The sequence below is a fragment of the Cetorhinus maximus genome, chromosome 2 (genome assembly GCF_964194155.1).
Source record: "Cetorhinus maximus chromosome 2, sCetMax3.hap1.1, whole genome shotgun sequence".
Lineage (NCBI taxonomy): Eukaryota > Metazoa > Chordata > Chondrichthyes > Lamniformes > Cetorhinidae > Cetorhinus > Cetorhinus maximus.
In genome coordinates, this window is record NC_135880.1 from 13,824,538 (window position 1) to 13,844,987 (window position 20,450).

The 20,450-nt window shown below is 41.1% G+C and overlaps 1 protein-coding gene across 3 annotated transcripts in view; it reads right to left on the reverse strand.

The window, feature by feature from the left end:
* The window catches only part of sh3rf1 (SH3 domain containing ring finger 1), a 193,557-nt gene that overhangs the window by 57,828 nt on the left and 115,279 nt on the right, over positions 1-20,450 (reverse strand). For 2 of the 3 annotated variants that reach the window (XM_078561326.1, XM_078561308.1), the window contains exons 3-6: positions 16,196-16,471; positions 15,476-15,571; positions 12,393-12,716; positions 130-240 (exon numbers count right to left, since the gene is read on the reverse strand). In XM_078561326.1, coding sequence (XP_078417452.1) covers positions 130-240; positions 12,393-12,716; positions 15,476-15,571; positions 16,196-16,471 — 807 coding nt within the window. The remainder of the gene's footprint in view (positions 1-129; positions 241-12,392; positions 12,717-15,475; positions 15,572-16,195; positions 16,472-20,450) is intronic. The other variant, XM_078561317.1, reaches the window with a different exon arrangement.

Here is a 20,450-nt window from a genome sequence, read left to right on the forward strand (position 1 = left end):
GTTCAGAAACAGACGCAATGTACAAATGTACTGACTCATCAAGACGGATTCCACCAGGTTGGTAATTCAAATTTAGAAATTGATGCTAAAGAAACAGCTACATGTTCTCAATATGCATAAAATACTTACCCCAGGGGCAACAGAGTAGGTGCCCTCTGGAGGGAAGACACATGGAGCTACAGTATTCACAGGACTGCTGGGAGGTGGGGTCACTATTAAACCAGTAGTGCTAATGTGGACCTGTTAATAGAGAGAGAGTTTAATGTCACACCCAAAGTACTTCATTGTATCATCAGCAAATCATATCTCAAAACCTGAATAAGTTCAGCATAATATAGAAAGCAATGTTCAAGTAGCAGACCCATTTGAATCAACAATATTTGGGATCATGTTAATCATAAAAAATATCACCAAAAATTTACATTTTCATGGAGACATCTGAACACTTAACAAACAAAGGTTGTCATTCCAACATCATCTGAAAGAAAAAGCAGCAGAAGGAGAGCAAAACCATGTTGACAAAGTTCAAAGGAAGGCCTTGACAGGGTGGACATAGTTTGAGGGAGGGTTTTAGCAATGTCACACTGATGGCGGGGTGGAGAGCATGATGGACAAGCAGTGATTTTCTGTTGAACAAGAGGAGAGTGCACACAAGCTGGATAACACGCTTGAGAAGCACAAAAGCATTTGGAGACATGGATACCAATTCACTGGAATGCAAAGCCAGCAGAGATAAGCAACAATGAATGAGATTTGCAGTTTCAGAATAAAATGCAAATCAATACTTGTGTTCATTATTATACAACTCCACATGCTCGTGGGTGATCCAGTAATTTCTTCCATCGCTTGGTTAGGTGGAATACTGAACAATGGACCTCACAAACCATCAATATCATTCTCTCCTTTCAAGCACAATGTGCTTTACTGGTAAGGATTCCAAATTAAGTATGCAATGTTTTAACTTGAAATCAGTAGATCTCACCTGAGTGCAGATGATCTCAACATTAATCCTTGCCAGAACTCAAGCTTGTGGCTAAAGTTGCAATCCTAGAATTAAGTGGGCTTCATATTTACACTTAACGGAAGGTTATTACAGTTGCTGGAACTTTGAAAACAGAGATACCTTAACTGATCCAAACATTTCTTTTCTTTGAATCTACATTTTTTAACCACCAGGTAAGCTAGAATTGATATACAGACCACCGGGAGAATAAAGTGGAAATTACAGAGCATCATTTCAGCCTAATATGACAAAATTTTGGGTGACAATGCTCCCTTTCTTCCACACCCAAGTTATTCCAATTTTTGTGAGGCTGTAGCGTTGCAAAGTCCAAATGTACCAAGTTTATGATAAATGAAGGGAAAGCTACAATTCAGACTTTTCTCTGTCCTTGTAACCAAAGATCAACATTTGGAGTGAAAGGAATTGGCACAAACTTTTCCACATTCAAGAACTCAAAAACCACAGTTTCTAAAGGCTGGAAACTTGGGAGAATCCAATGGTGATGCAAATCAAACCGGCGAATCCAAAAGTGCATATTGAAATGTGACAATTCACTTTGTTGATTATAAAACCAGCAATTTCTCTTCATGAAACCTGGTGCATATGTGTGCTGAAACCCTGAATTTTAGAGAACTTTATCTTAACCTTTTACTTAAATTTTACCATATGTAGGCTGGATTACCTCTACTCAAGTGCCTGTTGTATACCTATTATGGTAATGCTATGCCTATATTAAATTAAATGGGAAATATCAATAAGTTCCTTATTAAAGCTTCTTCGGGAGACCAAAGCTAGAGGACACTGGTCATGACCAGTACCATCTAAAAGGACAAGGGCAGCAGATAGATGGGAATGCTACCACCTGGAAGATCCCCCCAAAGTCACTCACCATCCTGTCTTGGAAATATATTGCCGTTCCTTCACTGTTGCTGGGTCAAAATCTTGGAACTCCCTCCCTAACAGCACTGTGGGTGTACCTACACCACATGGACTGCAGCAGTTTAAGAAGGCAGCTCACCATCACTTTCTCAAGGGCAACTAGGGATGGGCAATAAATGCTGGCCCCACCAGCAAGGATCAGATGGACTTTGACCCAGTTTCTATGTTGTACATTTTATGCAATTCTATTTAAAACATCTGAAAATTATCAGGGGAAGTAGATATTTCTTTGATATCATAATTATTAAACCTCAGGGCCTAGAAGCATTTCTGTATTGACTAACAATCATTAAGGCGGTGAATCAACAAAACTTGCATTATATAGTCCTTTTAACATTGGAAAACATTCCATGGCATTTCACAGGTGTAATTAAACAAAGTTTGACACCAAGCCACATAAGGAGATATTAAGGCTGGCGACCAGAAGCTTAATCAAATAGGTGGGTTTTAAGGGGCGTCTTAAAGGAGAGGGTAGAAAATGAGAGGATTAGGAAGGGAATTCCAGAGCACAGGGCCTGTAGCTGAAAACATAGCCACCAATGGAGGCGCAAAAGAACATCTGGGGAAAAATTTTCTCCCTCGTCGGGGGAGGAAGTGCAGGAGCAGGCGTGAACAGGCGCGTCTCCGATCGGCGCCCCTGATTGGGGGCACGCCGCCATTTTACATGGGCGGGCCAATTAAGGCCCGCCCAGCGTGACGTCCGCCAAGAAGCGCTATGCTCGCCGACCTAAAGATCCTGCCCCTAGGTTTGGCTTGGTGTACTCTTATCAACCATCTCTGAGGTACAGTGGCCATTTCAACATTTGAACCTGCTGTTCAGCATTCACTAAACATCTATCTAGAATCAGCCTCAAATGTGCGACTGTAAGATTACATAAGCCAGCAGAAAAACAAACCATGCTCATTACACATTATCAGGGTTCCTGTTTTCATTGCTATGAACATAAGAGTTGCTCTTTTTTTCCCAATTCGTTCATGGGGTGCGAACATCCCTGGGAAGGTCAGCATTTATTGCCCATTCTTAATTGGCTTTGAGAAGGTATTGGTGAACTGCCTTCTTGAACCTCTGCAGTCCATATGATCTAGGTACACCCACAGTGCTGTTAGGGAGGGAGTTTCAGGATTTTGATCCAGTGACAATGAAGGGATGGCAATATATTTCCAAGCCAGGATGGTGAGTGGCTTGGAGGGGAACTTGCAGGTGTTGGTGTTCCCATGCATCTGCTGCCCTTGTTCTTTAGTTGGTAGAGGTCAGGTTTGGGAGGTGCTATCGAAGGACGCTTTTTGAGTTGCGGCAGTACAACTTGTAGATTGTACACACTGCTGCCACTGTGCAGCAACAGTGGAGGGAGAGAATTTTTGAGGGATGAATGGGTTGCTGATCAAATGGCTGCTTTGCCTGAAAGTTGTTGAACTTCTTGAGTATTATTGGGGCTGCATTCACCCAGACCAAGTGGTGACTATTCCATCACACTCCTGACTTGTGCCATGTAGATGGCGAACAGACTTTGGGGAGTGAGGAAGTGGGTTACTCACCACAGAATTCCCAGCGTCTGATCTGCTCTTGTAGCATATTTACATGGCTGGTCCAGTTCAGTTTCTGGTCAATGGTAACCCCCCAGGATGTTGATGGTGGCGGATTCAGCGATGGTAATGTCATTGGAAGCCATGGGGAGATGGTTACAATCTCTCTTGCTGAAGGTGGTATTTGCCAGGCACTCGTGTAGCACGAATGTTACTTGCCACTTACCAGCCCAAGCCTGAATGTTGTCCAGGTCTTGCTGCATGTGGGCACAGATTTCTTCAGCACCTGAGGAATTGCAAATGGCATTGAACATTGTGCAATTATCAGCAAACAGCCCCTCTTCTGACCTTATAATGGAGGGAAGGTCATTGATGAAGTAGCTGAAGATGGTCGCGCCTAGGACACTACCCTGAAGAACTCCTGCAGCGATGTCCCGGGGCTGAGATGATTGACCTCCGACAACTACCACCAACTTCTTTTGTGCTAGGTATGACACCAACCAGTGGAGTGTTTTCCCCCCTCGAATCCCATTGACTTCAATTTTGCTAGGGTTTCTTGATGCCACGTTCGGTCAAATGCCGCCTTGAAGTCAAGAGCAGTCATTCTCACCTCAACCCTGGAATTCAGCTCTTGTCAATGTTTGGATCAAGGCTACAATGAGGTTTGGAGCCGAGCGGCCCTGGCGGAACCTAAACTGAGCATCAGTGACTAGGTTATTGCTCAGTAACTGCCTCTCTAATGATACAGAGTCTGATGGGGCAATAATTGGCTAGATTAAATTTGAACTGCTTCTTCTGAACAAGACATACCTGGGCTATTTTCCACATTGTCCGGTAGATGCCAATGCCATAGCTGTACTGAAACAGCTTTTCAAGAACCAGTTTCATTCTAATTTGTTCGTTCAAGCTACCTTTTATTCTTTGCATATCTAATTAAAGGTTACCCCTGAAGAAAGCTTTCATCACAGGCTATTCTGCACCTGCAGCTCCCTTCGTCGAAGATTATTTGTAGTCTACTTATTAATATATCCTAAAGACTTATAATAGGTTCCACAAAATCATTTTAATATTCTTGGAAAGATCAAAAGATAAGACTTGGGAGAGGAAGACCATACTTAGATGTTCCATCCAGAAAGCCTGCAGTTCTCTCACCACAACACTCAGCTACTTCTTAGAAAAGTTTCTCTTCACTAGTCGCCCAAGAGGATCAATCTGTGTGCTGGCATTCATCCTAATTTTGACTTTCAGCAATGTGAATCTGTGCCCCTGGCCTACCGGTTTGAAGTGTGGTGCAGTTAGAGATTTATCTTTTCTATATGATTTACAATTTTAAAAAAACCTCAACAAAAGTCACTTCAAAGTCACCAACTTCCAAGTCTGAAAAGCCCCAGTTCCTTTGGGATTTCAGCATTACTCCATCGTCTTATGCTTGAGATCTGTTTCATGGTTCTTCTCTGCACTGCCTTCTAGGCTTGAATATCCCCCCTGTGTTTTGGTGAGCAAAGATAGACTATACTCTAGGGGTGATAAAAGCAAAATACTGAGGATGCTGGAAATCTGAAACAAAAACAAAAATAGCTGGAAAAACTCAACAGGTCTGACAGCATCTGTGGAGAGGAATACAGAGTTAACGTTTCGAGTCCGTATGACTCGTCATCAGAACTCATTCTGATGAAGAGTCACACGGACTCAAAACGTTAACCCTGTCTGCCTCTCCACAGATGCTGTCAGACCTGCTGAGTTTTTCCAGCTATTTTTGTTTTTGTATACTCTAGGGGCGTTCTGATTGAAGGATTGTGCAGCTTAAGCTTGAATTTCTAATATTGTCCTCTGCTCGTCTGGTTCTTTGGCTCATCATTCCATTTACTTTTTCAATTGCTGTTCCACAGTTAACACAGAGAGATCCTCATCATAGAAATGCATAAAACAGTTAAAACACAAAAATAGGCCATTCAGCCCAACTAATCATGTCGGCATTTACCCTCTGTACATAAGAGCAAACGGTTCCATCCGCCTCGATGAACAAGGGCAGCAGATGCATGGGAACACCATCACCTGAAAGTTCCCTTCCAAGTCACTCACCATGCTGACTTGGAACTACATCGCCGTTCCTTCACTGTCGCTGGGTCAAAATCCTGGAACTCCCTCCTTAACAGCACTGTGGATGCACCAACACCACATAGGCTGCAGCGGTTCAAGAAGGCAGCTCACCACCACCTTCTCTAGGGCAACTAGAGATTGGCAATAACACTGACATCCCAGAACAATTTTTCAAAAATCAAAATAAACGACTTGGATTCCATATCTTTTATGCCCCTTTTCTTCATCCGTCTACCCAATCTAATCTTGAATGTTGATATCGTTTCTGCCTCAATCACTAACCCTGGAAGTGAATTTTATAGCTTTACAACTAGTTAGTGTAAAGAAATTTCTCACGCCAGATTGTTGTAAAAACTCAAGTGATTCACTAGTGCTTTTTTAATTCTTTGTGAGATGTGGGCGTCGCTGGCTATGCCAGCATTTTTTATTGCCCATCCACAGGAAATCCTGATATCCTTACCGATAGCAAGCCATTCAGTTCTATAAAAAACACTATATGCAAGCAGTTCACCACCATCTGCTCAGGGTAATGAAGGATGAGCGATAAATGCTAACATCGCCAGTGATGCCTGTCCTGAGAATGAATAAGCAAAAATCTCTTGCATTTAATCTTGTACCAATGGCCTTATCGCAGCACCCAATTGTCTCTTAAACTGCTCCATGTTGAATACGGTCAAGTATCTAAGTTATTGAACATTAAAAATAGAGAAAAGTTTTGTTTGGCGCCCTGGAAAAGTTAATGAGCATAAGCTAATGAGAGAGAGAGAAACAGAAAGACTGTTCCTGACAATTCAAAGCCACTCCAAAGCGTCTTCTGAGAAAAGTGCAAAGTCCATGATCCTACTTGGCCTTCTCCCAAGGCCCCATCGGCAGAGATGTCTAGTTAACTCAGTTCGCTTCAAGTGATATTAAAGAGCAATTGACTATACAAAGCCTCCAACAATATCCCAACTGCAGTGCTCCCTTAGTCAAGCTGCCCAGTGCAGCTATGACACTGGCAGCTGATAAACAATGTGGAAGAACTGACTAGTTTCCCTATGGGCGAGAAGCAGAATAATGTAAACAAGCCAATCATGGCTTCCTCAGCCTTTCTCAATCATCACTAATAAAATGCAATGAGTCAACAACAGCACCATCAAGCAACACCCGTACATCAATGTTAATTTGGAGTTCCGCCAGAACCACAAGCTGCAGATCTCAACACAGCCTAGGTTTGGATGCAAATATAAAAGCTGAATGCACACCTGAGTGGTAGCTATACAAACAACAGAGCAACATCCCACATGCAACAAGGAGAGCCAGCAAAATAGAGGACATTGGGCAGTCGAAAGAGATCCCGCTGGAGTCTAAACTGACACCAAGGAAGATGGCTGTGACTGACAAAGAGGCCAAGCTTCGCAGCCACAGGCACAGACGCGTAGTTCTCAAGGAAGTGTCTTCAGCTCAAACATCTTCAACTTCTTTATCAATGACTTCCCCTCTTTATAAAAGGTCAGAAAGCAGGGCTGCTCGCTGATGACCAGTGTGCAGCTCTTTTCACAGCTCCTTCAATAATGAAGCAGCCAGAGCTGAGCTAACTCTTCAGTTTCAGAGCATATAAATACATGCCTCTCAGTGTGACTTAGTGCTGGAATGCAACTTTGAACAAGAGTGCTGGTAGTTGGATGAGTGAGGGAATCTTAATCTCTTTCTAAAAATCTAATTTTGTTTGTATTTAACATCGTTATGAAATTTACTGTTTAAATTCTAAATTTCATCCAGGCTTAAGCAGGGATATGCATGCTCTCCACTGGAGTGCAGCTGAAGTTAGTTAATTAAAGAAACTAACTTAAACTGGTTTTTCAGTATCTGGGGCTGAGCTAACTCTTTAGTTTCAGAGCATATAAATACAAGTCTCTCGGTACACCTCAGCACTAAGTGTGACTTTGAACAAGAGTGTGGGGAGTTGGATGAGTGAGGAAGTTAGGTGAAGGAGATGCTCCTTTGCTTTTTCTAACTTTCTCACCCTGTAGGAATTGGTTCTTACTCAGCTACAGAGGAAGAAACTAGCTGTTTGGTGAGTGGTTAAAGTCTATTCTATTCCTAAGGTTTAAAACAATATACAAGCTGGTGGTAAGGTTAATAAAATATATAAAGAACAAAAATAATTAGCTAAATAAAATAATTAAGTAGTTAATTAAAACACATTAAGGATGGCAGGACAGATGCTATATCATGGCTGCAGCATGTGGGACTCCTGGTTGCCACTGTGAATAAGGAAGTGAACATAAAAGTAAGGGTGTTATACATCAGTTTTATAGGGCATTGGTGAGACCACATCTCGAATACTGTGTGCAGTTTTGGTGTCCTTATTTAAGGAAGGATATAAATGCACTGGAGGTGGTTCAGAGGAGGTGTACTACATTGACACCTGGAATGAGTGAGTTGTCTTATGAGGAAAGGGCCTGTTTCCACTGGAGTTTAGGAGAGTGAGGGGTGACTTGATTGAAGTATACAAGATCCTGAATGGTATATAATTCCTCTTGTAGGTGAATCCAGAACTAGGAGGCACTGTTTTAAAGTTAGGAGTTGCCCTTTTAGAAGAGAGGTGAGGAGAATTTTTTTTCTCTTGGAGGGTTGTGCGAATTTGGAACTCTGCCTCAGAAGGCGGTGGAGGTGGGGTCATTAAATATTTTTAAGACAGAGATAGATAGAATCTTGTTAGGCAAGGGAATCAAAGGTTATTGGGGGTAAATGGGGATGTGGAATTTAAAACACAAACAGATCAGCCATGATCTTATTGAATGGCAGAGCAAGTTTGAGGGGCTGAATGGCCTACTTCTGCTGCTATTTCGTACATTCATATATATGTCTGAAGCGAGTGTTTGCAGTTCAAGGAGCATTAACTCAGAGAATGAGCTGGAGGCTGATCTGCAGATCCTGCAATGCATCAGGGTGAGGGAAAGTTACCTGGACATTTTGTACCAAGTGTCGGTCACACCCTTTAGGATAGGATCTTCTGATTTGGTCAGTGGTCAGGGACAGGAGGGTGTGACTGCGAGCGTGGCAGATAAGGGGACACAGAGGAGAGAGGTGCAGGAGTATAAGCCTTTGCAATTGTCCGACAGGTTTGAGGTTCTTTCAGCTTGTTTCGATGAGAGTGGATGAGCTGACTGGCCATGGCATCATGGTGCAGGAAGCCATTCAAGTGGAAGGAGCAAAAAGGAATGTAATGGTAGTAGGGACAGTATAATGAGGGGAATTGACAATATTCTCTGCAGCAAAGAGCAAGATTCCAGACGCCTGTGTTGCCTTCCTGGTGCCAGGGTTCGAGACATTTGCTCAGGACTGGAGAGGAACTTGCAGTAAGAGGGGGGAGGATCCAATCATCATGGTCCATGAAGGTATCAACGACACAGGTAGAACTAGGAAAGAGGTTCTGCATAGCCAGTATGAGGAGTTAGGCACTAAATTAAAAAGCAGAACCCCTAAAGTAATAATTTCTGGATTATTACCTGAGTCACGTGCAAACTGGCATAAGGTAAATAAAATTAGAGAAGTGAATGTATGGCTCAGTCTGGTATGGGAGAAGTGGGTTCCAGTTCCTGGACACTGGCACCAGTACTGGAGAAAGTAGGGGCCGTACTGTTGGGACGGTCTACACCCGAACCATGCTGGGGCTAGTGTTCTAGCGAGCCACATAACTAGGGAGATAGAGAGGGCTTTAAACTAAACACAAGGGGCAAGGGATCAAATTTGGGAAGAAGTGTTAAATCAAAGAATAGAGACAAGGCAAGAGAGAAAGGTATTAATGTGGGAAATGATAAACAGACCATGATAGGAAGGGACTGAGAATACAAATCTAAGAATAAATCAGCAGATAATGCTAGAGTTAACAAAAATAATAAAAGAACAAAGCAAGAGGCTCTGTATCTAAACGCACATAGCATTCAAAACAAAATAGGTGTACTGAAAGCACAAATAGAAATAAATAAGTACAATCCGATAGCCAATACAGAGACATGACTGCAAGATGACATGGATTGGGACCTACATATTGAAGGGTACATGACATTTAGGAAGGACAGGAAGCAAGGAAAAGGTTGGGGGGGTGGCTCTCTAAATTAAGGATGGTATTAGCACAATAGAGAGGGATCATTTAAGTTCAGGAAACCAGGATGTAGAAGAGGTTTGGGTAGAGATGAAAAGTGATAAAGATACTTGTGAGAGTGGTGTGCAGGCCCCCTAACAGTAACAATACGATAGGACAGGGCATAAAGGAGGAAATAATGGGAATTCGTCAGAAAGGTATGGTGATAATCGTGGTGGATTTTAATTTACATATAGACTGGAAAAATCAGATGATCAAAGGTAGCCTAGATGAGGAATTCATAGAATGTTTTCAGGATAGTTTCTTAGAGCAGCATGTTCTGATGCCAACCAGAGAACGGGCTATACCAGACCTAGTATTGTGTAATGGGATAGGATTAATTAATGACCTCACAGTGAAGGCACTCCTAGATAACGGTGATTGTGATGTGATTTCAATTTTACATTCAGGTTGAGGGAGAGCTAAGTGGGTCTAAGATGAGTATTTTAAACTTAAATAAGGGCAATTATGAGGGCATGAAAGCAGAGCTAGCTAGCTGGCAAATTAGGTTAAGTGATAGGTCAATAGAGATGCAGTGGCATACATTTAAAGGGATATTTCAGAATACACAGGACACATTCCAATGAGAAAATTCCAAGGGCAGGACCCACCATCTGTGGTTAACTAATAAAGTTGAAGACTGTATCAAACTTAAAGAAAAAGCATGGATGGCAGGTGATAATGTTGGACAGAAAATTTAAAAAACAGCAAAGAATGACTAAAATATTAATAAGGAGGGAAAAATTAGAGTACAAGTAAAAGCTAGTTAGAAATATAAAGACAGGTTGTAAGGGTTTCTATAGATATTTAAAAAGATGAGTTAAAAAAGTGAATATTGGTCCTATAGAAAGTGAGTTTGAGGAACTAATAATGGAAAATAAAGAGATGGCAGAAAAATTGAACAGGTATTTGCATCGGTCCTCACTATAGAGGATATGAGTAACATCCCAGAAGTGGCTGTAAATCAGGAAATGGAAGGGAGTGAGGAACTCAAGAAAGTTACAATCACCAGGAAAGTGGTACTGAACAAACTGTTAGATCGGTGGGCTGACAAGTCCCTGGGTCCTGGTGGACTTCATCCTAAGGTCTTAAAAGAAGCAGCTAATGGGATAACTGATGCATTGGTTTTAATTTTCCAAAATGCACTAGATTCTGGGAAGGTTTCATTGGATTGGAAAATAGCGAATGTAACTCTATTCAAAAAGGAAGAGAGACAGAAAGCAGGAAACTAAGGCCAGTTATCTTAACATCTGTCACAGGGAAAATGTTAGAAGCTATTATTGATGACATTCTAGCAGGGCAGTTAGATAAAATCAAGGTAATCAGGCAGAGTCAACATGGTTTTGTGAAAGGGAAATCGTGTTTAACCAATTTATTGGAGTTCTTTGAAGTAACATGTGCTGTGGATAAAGGGGAACCAGCGGATGTGCTGTACTTTGATTTCCAGAAGGCATTTGATATGGTGACATATCAAAAATATGACATATTGCGGAAAATAAAAGCTCATGATGTAGGGGTTAACATATTGGCATGGATGGAAGGTTGGCCAGATAACAGGAAACAGTAGGCATAAATGGGTAATTTTCTGGTAGGCAAGATGTAACGTGTGGATCAGTGCTGGGGCCTTAACTTATATAAATGATTTGGATGAAGGGACCGAAGGTATGGTTGCTAAATTTGTTGATGATACAAAGATAAGTTATGAAGAGGACCTAAGGAGGCTACAAAGGGTTATAGCTAGTTAAGTGAGTGGGCAAAGATCTGGCAAATAGGAGTATAATGTGGGAAAATGGAAATTTGTCCATTTTGGCAGGACAAATAAGAAAGCATATTATCTAAATGGTGAGAGATTGCAGAGCTCTGAGATGCAGAGGGATCTGGGTGTCCTATTGCAAGAGTCATAAAAGATTAGTATGCAGGTACTACAAGTAATTAGGAAAGCTAGTAGAGTGTTATAATTTATTGCAAGGGGAATTGAATACAAAAGTTGAGGGGTTACGCTTCAGTTATACGGAGCATTGGTGAGACCACATCTGGAGTACTGTGTACATTACTAATCTCCTTATTTAAGAAAGAATGTAAGTGCACTGGAAGCAAGTCAGAAAAGACTTACTAGGCTAATACCTAGAATGAACGGGTTGTCTTATGAGGAAAGGTAGGTCAGGCTAGGCTTGTATCCACTGGAGTTTAGAAGAGTAAGAGGTGACATGATTGAAACATATAAGATCCTGAGGGGTCTTGACAGGGTGGATGTGGAAAGGATGCTTCCTCTTGTGGGAGAATCTAGAACGAAGGATCACTATTTTAAAATAATGAGTTGTCCATTTAAGACAGAGATGAGAATTTTTCTTCTGTCAGAGGACTGAGAGTCTTTGGAATTCTCTTCCTCAAAAGGCAGTGGAAACAGAGTCTTCAACATTTTTGAGGCAGAGCTTGATAGATTTTTGATAGGCAAGGGAGTGAAAGGTTATCAGGGATAGGTGGGAATGTGGAGTTGAGGTTACAACCAGATCAGCCACGATCTTACTAAATGGCAGAGTAGGCACGAGGGGCCAATTGGCCTACTCCTGTTTCTAATTCATATGTTTGTGTGTAAGTGAATATTCAATTCCCTTTTGAAAGTAATATTTCTTACATTTAAGGTCACAACAGAGCCCTTCAGAACAAATGAGTAGCCAGAACTACCAGGCCAGTTACCTGAGAAGGAGCGCTGCAGGAGAGTCCACCCAATTCACTGATGCGAGCTGCGGCTGTTGGGTTACTGGAGCTTATCAGGACAGGAGGGCTGATCTCCATAGAGTGTCGGTTTTGAGATGACTGAGACGCTTTGTTGGACATGGTTAGCGAGGTGAACGAGTGGCGCTTTTTGGTGTTCTTTTTCGTGACGTCTCCAGGTTTCTGGGCAGAATTGTTGTGCGCAGCCCCTGAGGTATTGCTGCTTCCTTCGCCTGAATCACCACTTCCAGAAGTGGAGGTTGGAGGTTTATCCATCTGTATTAGCTGTTTGGCTGTTGAGTTAAACTGGAAATATATGAAAAAAAATCCTCAAACCACAGAAATGATTGCTATCTGTGCTAAACCAATACTTATCCAAATGGCTAGTATTCAGTGCTGCTGCATCAGTAGACTCAAATTTCAATTTTGAATGCAGTCCAAATTAAATCTTGAAACATTATCTTTGCTGTTTACATTTATTTCATCACTAAAAACATCACTCTGAACAAACTGGAGGTTGGTGCTATTAGCATGTTTGCAGCTTTGCACAGCATGATGATTATAGAATTTGATTAGCACTATTCAGTGTTCTAAAACCAAATTAACAGTAAGGACTGTGAAATAATATGCAGAATGAGTTTACTGGCTGGAGCATAAATTAGCAGTGGGAAATACATAATTAGTCGCTTGGTAGTACAGAACTTGAGTATTGCTGAAAAAAGAGACTTGGTGTCAAAGCCTTTGGTCTTGCACTCATCAGGACAGGTGCAAGAATGCCAAACTTCAAAGGGAGCAACAATTTATACTACACAAGAAAAGGGTGCTGATTGGGACTCTGATTGGTCAAGGTGCTGCCATGGAGAATGCACCTGGGAACCATTGTCCCGCACTCTTTTGTTTCATTCAAAAAAGGCACATTGCCTGGACATGTTCCTTTTGCCTGCAGAGGACAGGTCCCTGGTAGAGTTAAGGCCAAAATCAAATCAGCCATGATCATATCAAATCTGGAGGAGATGGTGGCATTGTGGTAACGTCACTGGGCTAGTGATCCAAAGGCCCTGGGTCACCTCTTCAAATCCCACCACGGCAGCTGGTGGAATCTGAGTTCAATTAATAAATTCAACTGATAAATAAAAATATATGAAATTGAAAGCTAGCCTCAGTAATGGCACAATTAAACTATCAATTATTGTAAAAACCCACCTGGTTCACTAATGTCCTTTAGGGAAGGAAATCTGCTATCCTTGCCTGGTCTGGCCTACATGTGACTCCAGATCCAGAGCAATGTGGTTGACTCTTAACTGCCCTCTGAAATGGCCACTTAGTGCAAGGGCAATTAGGGATGGGCAACAAATGCTGGCCTTGTCAGCGAGGCCCAGAGCCCATGAAAGAATGATGGAGCAGGCTTGATGGGCCAAATGGCCTCCTTCTACACCTTTTTCTCATGACCTTATGATATAAGCTCCCACAAACAACAATGTGATAATGACCAGATTTTTTTTTATGTGATGCTGGTCAAGACACCAGAGAAAAGTCCACGTCTCACATTAAAATAGTACCATGGATCTTTTCTGATCACCTGAGAGAGCAGACGTGACCTTGGTTTAATTTCTTATTCAGAAGACTGTACCGGGGGCAGTGCAGCCCTTCTTCAGTGTCACCATGGAGCATTACCAGCTTTTGTGCTAAAGTCTCTGGAATGAGACACGAACCTATAACTTTCTGACTCAGAGGCAAGAGCACTACCATAAGCCAAGGCTGACTGTTGAAAAACAACACCTCCAACAATAAAACATTCAAGTGCTCAAATTCATAATAGGACTTGAATTGTGACTCAGAGATGAGAGTGATACTCACAATAGCAATTAAAGGAGGTTTTTGAAGGCATAGCAGCAAAAATAAGTGATTTGTAATGAGAGCTACAGAGGACCGTAGCTCAAAGATCAAAGGTGAATCATTACATAAACATATGGACAACAGGAATCGTTGCCCAATTCAATTGTCAAAAGCCCACGATGCTAAATAATTCACATTTGGAGGTGCATTTGGTTATATATAGAAATATATAAAACAATGTTTTAATGACCTAAAAGAGAGAGGTTATTAAGCACTGTACAATAGTGAATAAAATTGAATTTAATAAACACTGCCTGCCCTACTTCTACTGTTGTCGTGATGGTGGTCCAGACACACAGGAATAATATGAATAAAATCATACACCAATATCTTAACAGCACAAAAAACATGACCACAAGCTCAACTCAACTGTCCCACATGAACTGTATTAACCCCTGACTGGACATTTCCATCTTCTGTTGTAATAACACGATTGCATTGATTGCAAATACACTGTAACCTCTCCAATCCAGAATGCTTGGGACCAAGCCATTTGTGGAATTTGGATTTCTGGATTATAGAATGACGTTAGAATGCCTAACAATTGTGAGAACCAGAAAACACCATAGACATAAATATTTACTTGAAACATAAAACGGTGATTAAAACATTATAAAGCAATAATAAAAATGTTTTCTTATCCAAATACTGTATCTTCCATGTTTCTGCTCCCAAAGTACTGTATTCAAATGATGCAGATGATGTTAAGGGAACAGATGATTCTACTCAAAATATTTCTGGACAACTGGTATTTTCGACATTAGATTTCTGCACTGGAGAAGTTACAATGTAGTTGTAAAACTGTTCTCCACTGTACTGTATAACATATACAAGACTTCCCTGCAATATATATTCTACATAGCAACACTAAGTGGTACTTTCACTAGGAAACTTGGGTGAACCGCATATCACAAGTGTGTCAGTGACCTTTCCAAATCCACCATCCTTTACAATAAAAAACTTATTGAAAATACAGTGTTAACAGAACATTTGCACATATACAAAAGCAAAATACTGCAGATGCCGCAACTCTGAAATAAAAACAGAAAATGCTGAAAATATTCAGGTCAGGCAGCATCTGTGGAGAGAAACAGAGTTAACGTTTCAGGTCGATGACCTTTCATCAGATAGATACGTATACATCCCACCTACTGAAAGTAATTACTTACCTCAACGTACGAAATTGGGAATATTCCTATCTTGTCTCCCAACATTCCTTCAGCCCAGTTTTCATCCACTCGCCGTATCACTATCAAGATATCATCCTGAAGTGAAATATAAACGAGTTACCTGAGAAACCAATTATCCTATTTAACAAAGTAAACAAAGTCTATCTCAGTAGAGAGAGCTAGGGTTTGGCAGCTGTACGTCCAATAATTAACTGCATTTTGGTAAGTGGAAGGTGATTTTGGTTACAGACCAATTGCTGATTTTAATGAATCCTCATGTGAAATGGGATGTGTCATCACTCTGAGAGGTTTATAATAAAACAAAACCAGAAGAGTTGGCACTGATCTGACATTACAAAATCCTTTCCTGATCCGTATTATAGCACAGGCAAGTCTGCATTACTGAAACAACCCTTAGATTTTACAGTTTGGTGCAAATAGTACAAAGAACACAAAGTTTCTCACAAAATGCACAGGGCAGGAATCTGGTATTTTATGACTACCAAAGGAAAACCACTCCTCAAACATTTTGAAAGTTGCATTGTGATAGATCGTGGAATAGCTTAGGCAAGGAGTGATACCATTTAAACAGTCCCAAAATTAAGCTAAGTAGAAAAAGTGCACCACCATCTTCTCAGGGGCAGTTATGGATGGGCAATAAATGCCAGCCTTGCCAGTAACACTTGCACTCCATGAATGAATAAAAAGGGAAGCCCTCACCTTTGAAAACGGCAAGCAGTCTTTATCCGCTTCCTTATCTTTCACTTCAAAGTCATAAAGTGCTTTGCACTGTGGCGGAGGCTGAGGTAAAGGTTTAATAATCTGAACAAAGTTGGTGGGGAAAAAACCATGGACACCATTGACTTCCCCTTGGTACCAATTTTCATCCACTTGTCGTCGCAGGATAATGATGTCACCCTTGTTGAACTTGAGATCACTGGGATCTTTTCCTTCATAGTTATACAATGCTTTGGCACATGGTAATTGAGGTATACCCTGCAACACAATACAAGTACAATTTTATCAAATTTAATTCCCCATCACCATAAATTATGTAACAGTTCATACTTAATTCTCACGGAGACAGAAGTACCATTTTGAAGGTGAACCTGCAAATTTTCTCACGTCAAACATCTGTCCTTGGTGATTTTTTTCCCCCTAAATTTGCACCTATCAATGCGAGGGAATGAGACATTATAACAGTGCCTACGATTCAAAAAGTGCTTCATTGGCTGTAAAGCACTTTGGGATTTCCTATGTTTGTGAAAGACATATTCTTTCTTACATCTTGGGTATCCTGTATTGGCATCAGTTACGCCTGTTGGGGCTTTTAATCTGTTCCAACAGCATACCTCAGTCCCAACTTGTGCAAATCTTTCATATTACATCATTCTGAACTTTTCTATTTTTCTATATCAGTCATCTGTCTGTTTTTTTTTTCCTTTATTCTTTCATGGGATATGGATATCTCTGGCAGGGCCAGCATTTGTTAGCCATCTCTAATTGCCCTTGAGTTGAGTGGCTGGCTAGGCCATTTCAGAGGGCAGTTAAGAGTCAACCACATTGCGGGGACCTGGAGTCACATTTAGGCCAGAACAGGTAAGGATGGCAGGTTATTAATTGATTCATTGAATTTAAATTCCACCAGCTGCCATGCTGGGGTTTGAACCCTCGTCACCAGAGCATTAGCCTGGACCTCTAAGTTAGTCCAATGACAATACCACTACACCACCATCTCCCCCTGACCAACAGACTGTTCCATGATGTTGATCAGTACATTTTATAAACTAGGACAAGGCTTCTCAAACTTACCTCACTTGAGATTCTCACACTGAGCTGCCATCTGATTGACTTGGGCTACACTCAAATGCAACTCTCAAGAGAAGCAAAGAGACATAGCCCTAGCTCATTGTATCACTCAGTCCATCACCAATAATAACACTCTCCAAATTCTGAAATCTGGGTCTTCAAACTATGTCCTTCTCGTGAAGCACACTAAAATCTTTGTATGAGATCCAAAATTTACCAGACATTGTACACTATGAAATGAGCGAACTTTACAAGTCTAATATAAAATTCAGTGACAAGTCTGGAAATTGCTGATGTAGGTAGAATCCTGTATTTGTATATCTGTTAGAAATGTTACATTGCATTCCCATAATTTTCATACAGTCCTAGTTGACACTGAAATAAAGAACAGACTACAGCATAGAAGGATCTCTTAATAATGGATAATGAAATAATTCAATGCCTTGCAGCAAACAACCTTCAAACATTGAGTGTATTATTAATTTGAAGTGGATCATGAATAATCTTTTGGCAGGTCGAGGCAATGATGCAATGAGACAGGAAGTAGGGTCAGAACTCTGTGACCTTTGGGACTGGCTTGATTGCTGAATATGGTATTTCAAACACTGCCATCCAATGTGCCCAAGGATAAGATGGGTGGCAGGGAGGTTAGTTAAGTACATGCAGTGACGGATAATCATGGTCGTCTGGGGCACCCCTGATTGCCTCAGGAAGTCTGGAAGAAATTTACAGATTTTCCCCTTGAAACATTAATCATGGACTTCATTTTTAAATCTTAACTTTCCCAGGAGTTTGCATTACTCATAATTCAGTGGGTGGAGATTGAGGCTAACTGCCCAAGGGATAGGGTGAGCATTCATGCGCCTTTTCTTGCCTTCCTCTTTGTATATAGGTCGGGTTGTACAAGGGCAAGTCACTTGATGTGGGAATGTACATTTTGTTATCAGAATCTCTGATAAACATTTCAGTTACCTATTCTTACTTTATATGTGGATGCTAAATTTTGAAGGCTTCCCACATCCACCCTACCCTGCCCCTCCCCTCCAAACTCAGTGAAACATGACAAATACTTCAACCTGGGACACTAGATTAGCTTTAATGCCTTGTAAATAGAGTAAACCACCTTTTCGCAGAGCAGCCATGACAGTTAGGAACATAGGAACTGGAGTTGGCCATTTAGCCCCTCAGTGAGATCACCATGTACGAAAATACCCTTGGCTAACAAAAATCTATCAATCTCAGTTTTAAAACTGACAATTAATCTAGCATCAATTACCACTTGCAGCATAGTTTTGCAAATTTCTACAATGCTTTGTGTTTCCTAACTTCACTCCTGAAAGACCTGGCTTATGCCCTAGTCTGAGACCGCCCCCCACAGCCAGTGGAAATAGTTTCTTTCCAACTGCCCTCAAATCCGCTGTTATCTAAATTCCAGAGAATACAACCCTCGATAATCTCCCTTCGTAGTTTAACCCTAGTTTATCAACTTTTCAAATGCTTGAATTTTTCAAAGAAGTTTGAGCTTTATTGCATCGGATGAAAATGAAAATATACAAAACGTGGATGATAGCAGACATTTAGTTGTGATAACAGTTTATCTTCTGTTTCATTCTACACACCTTCTTTATTGCAACTGACAACTTCTGTTTGGAAACCAATGCTTTCACATTGCTGTATTTCATTTCACGGCCCTCCATCTGAGGCAGCTGAGACATGTGCATGTCAGCATGATTTATAACTGGGAAACACAATGAATTGGTAATGCAAAAAAAAAAATGAATAGCTGGAAGCAAATTGAAATATGCAGCCCAGTTTGATCTGCATAAATCAGAACATCTGAAGCCTGTGTGTTGGTGACGAATGCCTCCCAAATATGAACTGCCAATTGTAACTAGTTGTGCAAAAATACATTGATATTCATGAAACAGAAGATTTCTTTGGATTTTTTTTTTAAATTGCCAATGTCCATAGAAATGGGACATCAACAGCTGCTCAGCAACAGTCACTAAAGTGGACCAAAAAAAGGGAGCTCAAGTCAGAGTGTTCCATTTTAATGGCCATAAATGCAGGTTTGTTTAAGGAGAAACCTTGCCTACAGGTAGCTAAGTGAGGAGAGCAAGCCACTGCCTTTATACTGAAATTGCTTGTGTGCAAAGGGGCTGGGGTGCAGACAGTGAAAAAAAACTCACTTGCAACCAAAAGGTTTTCACAAGCCACAAGTTGATTGGTGAATAAAACCACAAATCTGTTTTATGAGGCTGGGAAATAGAAACAGTGGGGGCAAGATTGGTAATTTAAATATGATAGCAAGGCTGGAAGTCTCTCGTTTACACAACATTTCAAATTTGACTTTGGTTGTCCAGATTTCCGAAGCCTTGGGAATCTGGGCAGCTAAAGAGAGGCAAGGACTGCTGGATCCAGCATATCTGCCTCACCAAGCCCCTGTGATCAAACACCTTCCCTCTCCCCCACCCACCTCCCCACCCCTCAATCCATACAATCTCCCCCCAAAGCCCCACCAGCCTCTGATTCCTCAGACCTCCATATTCCAGCACCCACATCCCCTGTTAAAACTTCTCTCTTACTGTAATGGAGAAGTTTGCAAATTTCTGGGATCTAAATGTTGCATGACTTCTCACATCTCATGTCCATACGAACATCATACATCATGAGTTCTGAGTAAGTGCAGCGCTTATGCCAGGAAAGTGTTAATAGTTCCTGGCAATTGAAATAACAAAATCACTACGTGGCTACCATGGATCATTTAATTACTGGGCCATCATGAGCACCTGCCTTCAATAAAATTTCCCAGGCAAGGTACAAGATAAAAGTATTTTAATTGCCCTGGGCTGGCATGGTATAGTATTCAAAGGAACATAAAGACACAAAAAACCCATTCAGATCACTGAAGTTCATCAATTTAGATGACTGAGAATTGAAAAGTGTCTCTAGTATATGGAACTTTGCTTCATGGTATCCAGTTGTCTTGTGAGGAATACAATTGTTTTTGACGCCATTATCTTGTTGGGTGGATAATTTTTAGCACTTGCTGATGGCCCAGCAACCATATTAACTGTTTAACTTCCACTGACAACCATGCTGGCTAAGCCACAAGCTCTGGAATTCACTCCCTATACTTCTCTTTGTATGTTGAAATGGACAGGTT